The sequence below is a fragment of the Daphnia pulicaria genome, chromosome 1, assembly GCF_021234035.1.
Source record: "Daphnia pulicaria isolate SC F1-1A chromosome 1, SC_F0-13Bv2, whole genome shotgun sequence".
NCBI classification, from domain to species: Eukaryota; Metazoa; Arthropoda; class Branchiopoda; order Diplostraca; family Daphniidae; genus Daphnia; species Daphnia pulicaria.
In genome coordinates, this window is record NC_060913.1 from 6,569,224 (window position 1) to 6,579,674 (window position 10,451).

At 38.0% G+C, this 10,451-nt stretch overlaps 1 protein-coding gene across 1 annotated transcript; it reads right to left on the reverse strand.

Annotated features, from left to right (window-relative positions):
• Positions 1–387: 387 nt before the first annotated feature.
• Positions 388–3,047, reverse strand: LOC124320588 (prolyl 4-hydroxylase subunit alpha-1-like). Its single transcript, XM_046783426.1, has 10 exons — positions 2,891–3,047; positions 2,669–2,820; positions 2,380–2,559; positions 2,145–2,305; positions 1,752–2,018; positions 1,388–1,638; positions 1,196–1,307; positions 989–1,117; positions 723–888; positions 388–650 (listed from the first exon to the last, which is right to left on the reverse strand). The coding sequence occupies exons 1-10, from the start codon at positions 3,019–3,021 to the stop codon at positions 535–537; spliced, it is 1,665 nt and encodes a 554-aa protein (XP_046639382.1). The 5' UTR covers positions 3,022–3,047; the 3' UTR covers positions 388–534.
• Positions 3,048–10,451: the final 7,404 nt, after the last annotated feature.

Consider the following 10,451-nt stretch of genomic DNA (forward strand, 5'->3'; position numbering starts at 1 on the left):
GATTAATAGCCGCAATCAGCATGGGGTAGAATGCCTACACTCTATTGCCTCGAAGCAAAAAGAAAGAAAATTCCAATCGAGAAAAGTTGGGGCAACAAAAAATAAACCGAAACAAACTATCTCTCATTTTCTAACAGTTAGCACCCCCTGGCTTGCAGCTTATTAAGGGAAATTTTAATAAAACAAAAAATGTATAAATACTTTGGCGAAACTAAATCTCTTTTTCTAATCATTCTAAATAATAATGAACTCAACTGTTTTATATATCCATTACGACATAAAAAATCTAGTTAACTAAAAAAAAAAGAGAAAATGTAGACAGCAGCCGATTGTGTTTGGACGCGAAAGTTCAAATAATGTTTTTTTTTTCTCTTGGGATTCGAAAAATTACCGCATTACAGGCCTTTGTATTGTAAAGTGGATTTTTATATACTGAACAACCAAAATATTAAGTAAATTTTTTAAAAAGATTAACAAATGTTTTGTTTTGTTTTGTTTTGTTTTTTTTTTTTTTTTTTTTTACGTCAGTCTACTTTAATTGTTTAATAGCCAAGACGACGTTGTTCCCGGATATGAAATTCGAGAACGCGGTTTTTTAGCACACGGGCGTTTGAGAAATTGCTCGCCACTGTGAAACCACTTGTTTGCAACTGTGAAATGACAGAGAAATAGTAAAGGCGTGACTTTGTGATTTTTAGCGACATTGAATTATCGAGACTTACTCCATTTGGAGCCGTGAAGAACGGGGCATCCGCCGTGTCGAGTCAACGTGTCACCGCTCGAATCCGACTTGAGATTCCACCAGAAGACGGCCATTCCTTTTTTGGGTCTGACGACTACTCCCGCGTGAGTGAAAACGGTCGCCCCGCCTGCTTCCACGTCATCCAGCTTACAGCGTTAGAAAAATTCCAAGGGCAGGAAAACAAAACACAAAAACAATACTTATTCATCAGCAGTCGGCATTAGCTTATTAGACGCAAAGGATTACATAAGTCATGAAAGTAAGGATGCGATCGCCGCGGAAGAGATCAAATTCGGAGGGTCCGCCCATGGATTTCGACAAAACGCCGTGATCGGTGTGCGGTGTGTACCTTCCACCGATTCCGTAATTGGCCACCTGTTATGGGAAAAATAAAAAAAATGGAGTTTGCCAGTGGAAATCTTACCGACCAAAACTCGATATGAAGATATATACTTGATAATGTTCCGACCCGACATTAGAAGGTTGGCTGTTCAAACCGACAGAGTCGCTGATCCTTTTAGAGATTTGATCAACAACATGATGGCTGCCATCCTCCACCCACGACCTGACGTAAGACGAATCATTTTATCGTCTCTACCACTAGACGGAAAGGCAACTGATAGAGATGGTCAGAGTATATCATACTGTTTGGACGTGCGTTTATCGCTGGTAACTCCCCCTTGTCCTGGTCGTTTGCTCCCGTGTGCCGACCTTTCCAGGCGCTCCGCCATCGCAAGCGACTTGAATATCTCCGTTTCTGCGTCGGACATGAAATCGTGAAAGACGGCGATATACGGCACCAAAGAATGCTCTTCCAACTTTAATGGCCGCAAGATGAAGTACGGGTGAGTGTGGCTGATCTGACGGCACTTCAACCTGCCCTTCAGACCTGTTGGCTTCATCAAAAATAAAGAAAAGAAAAGAGGAAAGCCATTCAACTTGGACTATACAGATTCATTGTTCATGATTCATGAATCAAGCTGGGCTGGCTGTGCGTTGTTATAAATACCCGAGATTCTTCTTCTCCTTCTCGACAAAGCCTGAAAAAGACTTCCATCTCTTCCCATTCGCTCCATTCGGGCGACTTATTGGTCGCCAATCCGTGCCCCGCACCCAAGGGGGTATAAGTAATATCTCTCATCCGTTGTGTCTGCTGCTGTTGCTGTTCTTGAGATCGACGAGCTCTGCTGAGACTCTTGGCTCGTCGCTCGAAGGGCTCCGGATTTGTCCTCCAGTCGGCTCCAATAGGACCTTTTTTTTCTAAAACGTCGTCGTGCTTTTGTCCAATAAATAGAAACCAAAATAATTATTTCGTAGCAGGCATATACCGTCTACTCAAAGTTAGCTTTCTTTGTCAACTTAAATGCGTAATAAATTAGGTTTTAATCGATGGGATAAGTACCACTCGAATGGCAGTAGACAGAAAGGGCTTTATTTCACTGACGCTTGCTGATCGATTGTTTTCGGAACGGGCAACTTCCACGGCGGTGGAAATCCAATCAACGGCCTGGCCGTAAAGCCCCTTATTGAAAGCATGTTTCCCGATAAAAAGACAATCACGGGCTATTCGAAACCACATAAAAATTTAGTACAACATGAACAACCGGCAGTTACACAATGTGTAACCGATTAAATACCGTTCAGTCCTCTGACACTGGGGAAGGAGATTCTATCGGATAGTTGGACGTTACCGCTTGCTAGTTGGCTGACGTTCAATCGATAGGCTCCCTGCAATTGAGCCAAAGAAAATGCCGCTCCCGACAGGTCCTCGTCATTTGGGAAACTCTTTGAAATTTTAAAAACATCTTGAACAATGTCTGCATTTGAAAAAAAAAAAATACATAAATAAATAAAATAAAATAAAATTCGGGTTATTCCCAAACTCAGTTCGAATAAATTGAATAAAATTGAAGTCATCAATTTTACCAGTAACATTGCCGTGGAATTCTAAGGTAGTTTTGACTTCTCGCCAGCCGATTGTCAAGCGTCTCATCATGTGGAAAGCATTGATTGGATTACTGATGACTCCCCTCGAGTCCAGATTAGCGGAGCGAATTTCTCTCAATTCCGACAAATACCTACAAAATGGTGATTGTGTGCGTGAGTTGAAGGAAAAGGGAATCCCACACAAATGGCAGTTTCACATACTGATCGATAGCAGTCGTTTGTTTCTTGATGAGATCCAGGAGGCTTTCTAGTTTCAGGCCGGCTTGCTGCTCCTTGAGATAGAGTCGCTCTAATTCGGCTACAGACGAGTACATGTCACTGGCGAGCGCCATATCCCCTATCAATAGAAGGATCACAAGACGAGATACAAAGCAGTTCATTTCGACGGCGACTGAAAGTTGACACTTGAAACCAAGACTGACAAAACGGCGTCAGCCAAGAAACTGGAAATGAGTTTGATGAGTTTTTTTTCTTGTTGACAAGTGGAGACAAGATCAAAGACCTTGGCGCTGCTCTCCACACTGACGCATTTCCTTCCTCAATCCCGCCCCTATCCCTCCTTCATTTCAATTTCCTTTTTATCTTGATGTACAGAGGCAGATGCACTTCAGCGATTCTACCACCAGGTCATTAACACACCAGCAATAATTATGAAGAAGAAGCCTTAAGGAAGTCGTCGGTAGCTCTCTGATTGGAAGAAGAACAATCAGGATTGGTCTTGGATCTTCAGAAATCGTGAAGCATATATAGTGGACTGCATGCGGTTTGACCACAAAAAATAAACTCAAAGCCGCCTTTTGTAAGGCTCGTAACAAACAAGAGTTGTTAGCTAGCCGCGCTCCACGGTCGACATGAATTTTACAAATATGGAAAGATTGATTTTTAATGCTTTGTTTTTATGTGCGTTGACTTTATTGTGCTACATTACTTGTCTGCTTGCCTCCAACTCAAAGAATGCCAAGGATTCACGTTTATGATGAGAAACTATCGAAGATTTAATGTTTTTTGATGGCGTTAAGATATTAAGGAGTTCCATAAAAGGTTGATATTTCTGATCTTATCGCCAAGAATAAAAAAAAAGTGGAAGAGAGTAAGAAATCCATTTGTACATTGTAAATCTTCAAAGGAGAAATAAATGGAAATGTAATTGGATATTATTCATATTGATGGGTGGCCTGGCTAATGTACAAACTGGTTTTGAAATACTTTTATTTTTGTGTTGTCATTTCTAAAAAAAGAAAAAAAAATCTGACGTCTCATTTTAATATATCAGATTTAATCTCGATCGGTTACGAAGAGTTTGGCGTTACACGTGTTGGGTCGGTGACTCGATGTGGTGCTACTGTAAACATAGGCGTACATGTAAGCTGAGTGCGCTCCATCGTTCCGACCGAAAAGGCCGTCGTGAGGAAAAACGAAACTTACGCGGCCAACCAGAAATCCTACAACCCATTACTAACATACAAATTTGGGTATTCATTATGTATATCCTTGTTTCTCGATGGACTTCAAAGCATATAGTGACTAATCTATTATGGCCTTGAGCTTGAAATTATTTAGACTTAGACTGACTGAGATGCGGTTATTAGCGATGCCTAGCCAATAGTTGTGGTATTCTATTAATCATTAACTTTTATTTGCGTGCTTTCGGCCTTTCGTATCAAGTCAGAAAGTATTTGATGAAATGAATTGTGAAGGAAGCTTAGCGTAGGTTTCGTCAGTTTTGACGCTTGTCTGTGCGCTGAAAATTTTAACTGCCGTCAGACCCACGAGCTAAACGAAATTCACTTTGACAGACGAAACGCATGTTGAAATAATAACATAAAAAATAACGTTCTCGTTTGCCTTCTGGGCCGTTGATATTTACGCCTCTGCCAGGCGTTTTCAGTAAGGACTCCGTAGGTGGTCCAAAAATGGTTATGCGGGATTAACTAATAGTAGGTTTTTCCCCACTCTCATACCTTACACATTTTTTATATTTGATTAAATTTATTGTAGGAAAACGTTCGGAAATTCGCAAGATTTCAAATAATATCAAAATCAATCCAGCGGAGTACCATCAAAATTGAAAAAAAAAAAAAGTTTTTGTCTACGCATTCTGCCAATGTTGGCAAACTCAAAACGATAAAATTTAAATCAAATGATTTCGAAAAAAAATCATCAAAATCAAAATCTTGTATCAAACCAAATGAAAACGCCAGGAAAACGCACGGTCGCGTCGGCAGTTCGTCTCCTCGTGTCCCATCAAATCAGTTTCGATTTTATGTGTATTTTCTTTTTTTACCTATATTGTAGATAGTATTTTCCTATAATTTGTAGATAAAATACACTTTTTTTTTCTATTCCCTTATATTGCGATTTACTTTAGAAATTTTCCTATAACTAAAAAAGAAAAGTTTTCGCCTTTCCATGGAATGGCACGCTATGGCACTATGATACGCCAAAAGGTAAAAAAAATTAGAACAAAAAAAAAATATATACAATAAAATTTGAAAAAAAAAATAGCTATGATCTAGCGTGGCTTTGTGCCATCTAGCGAGAAGCACAAATATTCTCAGTTCTTACTCTAAAACGCGGAAACTTTCACCGCTTATTCATCGGTACGTAACTGAGAGCTCAAAACACCTGCTTGTATACCTGTACCTCAATATAAATAAATATAGTATGATTACTAATGTTATAAATAATGTTATAAAAACTAGCTACAGTACATACTTAGGCTAACTTGTAATTTTAAGCTACGTAGGTCAAAGCTACTCTGATTTTATCAGAGACTTTTCTTTATCATCACTGGGGCCCTTCTTTTTTCATTTTTTCTTGTCCCTTCTCTTTCCCATGTTTTTTTTGTGTCTTCTGGGCTAAAAAACAAGAAAATTTCTCCAATGTAAATTTTTACTTATTATTTTATATATATTTTGCTGCAGATGATACACTGAATGTTCGCGGCATGCGCACGCGCATAAGCGAGCGCAACTTTTATGAAGACAATATATTTAAAATCAGGATATTTAATCTCCTAAGGTTAGATTAATAATTCCGTAAAGTTGACCATCTTAAAGATGACAATGAATAATTATATCAAACATACAGACAATTGAAACATTTTTACTAACTGTACTCATAAATAGTTTATGACAAAAATTAGTTCACCAGGTGACATTTTTATTTCGCATTAGACGCTAAATGTTCGTTGATAAAAAGAGAGAATAATTTCACTGCAATAAGGGCACTTGGCCTTGGACATTCCAACTGGTTCTGTTGGTAATAATGATAATCTTAATAGAAGATAAAGATTTCGTTTGATGAAAACAATTGCACTCAAAAATTGTAAATTATGGATAGGCCTAAAATTAATGTTCTTATCAGCAGGTAGACCTTCCTCAGTCTGATAGCTTTTCTAGAGGAGGGGCGGTAACGCAATGGTTCAATTCCTGCTACAGAGGCTTATGGAGCGCTCTTCCTCATCCCTTGAGACCATGTGAAACCAATACGCCTTAATTTAACAATTGATGAACGATGAAGCTAAAAAAGTATCGATGCGATTATCGCTGATACTTTTTGCGACGTTGCAAAAATTTATATTATTTATTCATTTTACTAAAATTAAGGAAATAATTATTGGATTCAAGAACAACTGTTTAAAAAAGAATATTTTAAACGAGCTGGTGAACAAGAACGAGTGTCGGATGTCAGCTGGTTGTCAGCATCGAGGCATAGTTAAAGAGGGGATGGTTTGTTCACTTACTAGAAGCACGGTCTAACAGGAGAGGTAGACTAACGCCATGGCAGCAGACTAATCAAGGGACTTAGAAGGTTCCTTAAAATGCCGCTTGGATCGCGGCGTAGCTTGGCCACCAGCTGTTGTGTGTTGCACAGTCTCCCTCTCCCCCCTCCTTCTATATATTCGGGGAATCCCACCCCAAGCCGCCAGCGGCAATTGGCGGCAATGGCAGCATTGAAGAGTTGTGACCAAGCTACGCCCGCGATCTAAGCGGCATTTTGAGGAAACTTCTAAGTCCCTTGATTATTCCGGCTGATCAGAGGGATAGGGCGTTAGTGTACCTCTCCTGTTAGACCGTGCTAGAAGTTTCCCAAAGGCTGGATCCCAGGTTGCCACGATAAATCGTAGTGACACCAAGCGAATTTTCTCCAGAACTATGTTTGAACACGTTTTTTTCAAAGTCTTTGCGAAAGAAAACATGGTGCTCTCGGTTTGAATCAGAAATAGCAGTGTTGTCAACATCAATTTGAAAAACGATTCAAATCCAAATCAAATCATTTGGAAAGAGAAAATCGCCAAAATCCAAATAATAAATCAAATCAAATCAATTTAATTCAAATTCTAAATCAAAACGTACAACGAATTTAATAAAAATTAAATGTTTTATCCAAAAGAAAGAACATTTTATATTTAAATTTCGGAAATTCACGAAAAAATATCGACAACGAGAAAAATCTTTCAGAAAATACGAGAAATGACCCTGATTATAAAAATATGGTTTATGTTTGGATAAATAAAATCAAGCTTCGCAAACTTAAAAAAAATTAATCAAAATCACACAAAAAATATTCAAATTGCCAAAGATGTTGCCATCACAGAGAAATATAAATATTTGCTAGTTTAGGAATAGCACCAAGTACACCGTCAAACATTGTGGGCGAGTTCGAGAATCGCTGCCACCATTATTCGTCTCTTCGAATCAAGAAAACAGAACCTCGCAGCAAAGAACAATAAAACTCACATGAGGTGATTTTCCACAATGCTGTGTATCAGACATAAGGAGATCAGGTTACTCTATGTAAAGTCCAGCAGTCGACGTTTCCCCCCTCCTCCTCCCTAGCCGACGAATTCGACTGCGCTGCTTCTTTCGGCGAGCTCCGGAAGCATTTCCCAGTAGTTCTCCCCCTTCAGGACCGCCCCTACCGCCAAGTAAGGCAAAGCTTCCGGAGCTCACCGAAATGAGCAGGGCAGTTGAATTCGTCAGCTTTCAACCTCCTCCCTATTTCATTCGCCCGGAAAAAAAGCCTATTTCATGCAATGTGTTTTTAATTACTTATCTTTGTTTATTCTATTTTAAAATAAGATAGAAAAGCAAGCTTATCAGCTCGCCGCGAAGGGATAGTCGTCAGCCAGTTGAAAACTGTCTTAAATGACAAATTCAGGGCCTATTGTTATGTCGGACTTTTTCACAATTCTTAATTTTCTTCACAGACTTTTTGGTCTTAAAACGGGATTTTTCTGTCACAGTTCAATATCATTGCAAGTTATTTACGTTTAGTTTGCTCAACTCATATTTTCCTATTTTACACACATAAAATTCAATAATTGAATTTAAAAATAACCATCTTTTAGTTAAATAACTGCCAAAAATTAAATTCAAATCTTGTTGTTGCGTCATGGTTGGGACATCACAGATTGCGTCATCACGGCGATGCTATGGACATCTGGTGGTGATTTATTTTTACCTAAAGTGAAAAAGTTGTAGTCGCCACCGCCAGATGTCACTAGTCATTAAGCTGTTATTTTAACAGTTTTTCATTAATTACGGGGGAACTAATTTAGTAAATGGAATTATTTTTGTTCTGGTCGCACCGCAGATTTTTTGTGTAATTTTTAAGACCAAAAAGTCCGAAATCTGTCTTGAAACACCCGAGCTATGGAGCGGGACATACATACATACAGACAAAGTGACATGGCTTTTTTTTCTGCGTATGCGATTATTAGCTTCGCCCTTCGGGCTCGCAATTAAAAATGAATTTGAAAATATAAAATGAATTTGAAAATTCATCTAGAAATAGAATAAACAAAAATAAATAATTAAAAACACATCTGATTTGTTTTTTTCTGCACAATTAAAAAAATATGAATGTCAATCACGAATTCATCATATAGAAATTGCCTAATCTAGATGAATTAGGTATTTAAGGATAGGGAAATAAATTAAGCCTTAAATTAAATCAATTTTTGGAAACATTGATTAGTAATTTCATAGATTATGAACAAAAACCCATATTTTTACTATACCCCCAATTGGCGATGGGCCTCCTAACGTAGCGAACCTAGCGTTGAATCTTGGGACTTTACTAAACACCCGTCGGTCTCGGGATATCCGAGGGTTTATCTTTTCTATTATATCGTGGCCAAACGCTCAATAAGCACGTTTAGAACACCTGCAATGCTCATAAACTTGAATCACCATGATTTCATGCTTAATTAAACACATTTCCGTAATCAGATACAAATGAAGTACAGTTATCCGTTACATAACCCCCAAAACAGTTCCCGGAAAAACGACATTGATGCTAATCATATTACCTACGCAATCTTATACGGAGCAGAAAATTTCTAATCAAGTTACAGGATGTCATCGCGTCGAATAGTTATTCAGGAGACAATTTTGGTTTCGTTTGTTTTGATAGACACGACTCCGTTTTTGTGAACACCAGACGTAACTATAGTTTCGTCCATATATGGAAGGCTTGCTGAACGAAGTAGTTGTTTAAAGATAAACTTGCGAAAACGAATGAAAACGTCAAGAGACAATTTAAATAATCTATATGCAATTTTTAACGGTTTAGTAAATTTAAGGTAGAGTTATGTCCAAAAACATTTGACCAGAAAAGGTTGCATTCTTCTAAATAGGAAGTTTCGTTTGTTTACCATAAAATAACGGCATTTGAGTATCGTTAATCAATTTAAAAATCGACTCATGTTGCAAAACAATACATTCAGTTTCATGCAGGATCTAAATTAGTGGGAAAACACAATACTTTAGATATGTTGAGTCGTCAAGGATAAAGCGGCGGTATAGTCTTCAGGGAAGCGCGCTTGGTGCTCGGCGTTTGGCACGTACCTACGCCCGTCAAACACTTCAAAAAAGATTCCAAGACCAGCAATGTGTGGCCTATTCTTAAGTGCAGAGCTACTTGCAAGGTTTTTATATATTGTTCGACTGGACGTAACTGAACGAAGAAACTTTAGCTGCGATCATGGCAGAGGTCAGAAAGATGTCCCCGAGATTGGATATGATGATCTAGAACAGCTCAACGTTCCCTCAATCGAAGCTAATCTTCATGAAGGCATTCGACGCAGATAGCAGAAAAAATATGGCATGATCCTGTTCCGGCTAAGGATTTCAAAAAATGTGATATGATTGTGATTCACATTATTTTTAAAAATAACTGTTTGAAATTTGTCTTTAATTGAATCTACTTAGTGATAATAGGAATTGAAATTCTTGCAGTCCCTCTTTGATGTAGAGGAATCCTAGTCCCAGTGGACGACGTGTATTTTTTCTTGAATTGCAATACTTACGAATCCGCATACTTCCTGATATAATCAGCAAATATAAAAAGTATTATATTTAATACTTTTTAACGCAAAATAAAATCCCCATAAAATATCATGTCGAATTAATTTCAAATCAAATCGTGAGTAAAAATCGGTTTCTAAATCAAATATTTGAATATATTCCTTAAATCCCGGTAAAATTCAAATAAAAACCAAATAAATCTGTTTTTGCTGCTCTTCTCAGACACAGTTTCCAAAATTTTAGCATTAAGTTTAATGAACACAAGCATGTCAAATAATTTTGGTTAAGTCTTGTTTCTACTTGCCAACAAAATGTCAACAGCTGTGCTAAACGCGCATGTTCAATATTAGCAGAATAACACAGAATTTCCATGACATCTTTTGCGTTTGGGGCTAAGGCTGGGAATCTGTGTTGACTGAGTTTCCAGTTACTCACACAGACTTAAACCA

Bases quoted from the DNA above. Each gene is read 5' to 3' on its own strand.
- LOC124320588 (XM_046783426.1), bottom strand. From the start codon at position 3,021: ATGGCGCTCGCCAGTGACATGTACTCGTCTGTAGCCGAATTAGAGCGA. The intron at 2,560-2,668 runs GTAAAATTGATG...TTTCAAATGCAG, and splicing joins ATTCCACGGCAATGTTACTG to ACATTGTTCAAGATGTTTTT. The intron at 1,118-1,195 runs GTATATATCTTC...TTCCCATAACAG, and splicing joins TCGGGTCGGAACATTATCAA to GTGGCCAATTACGGAATCGG.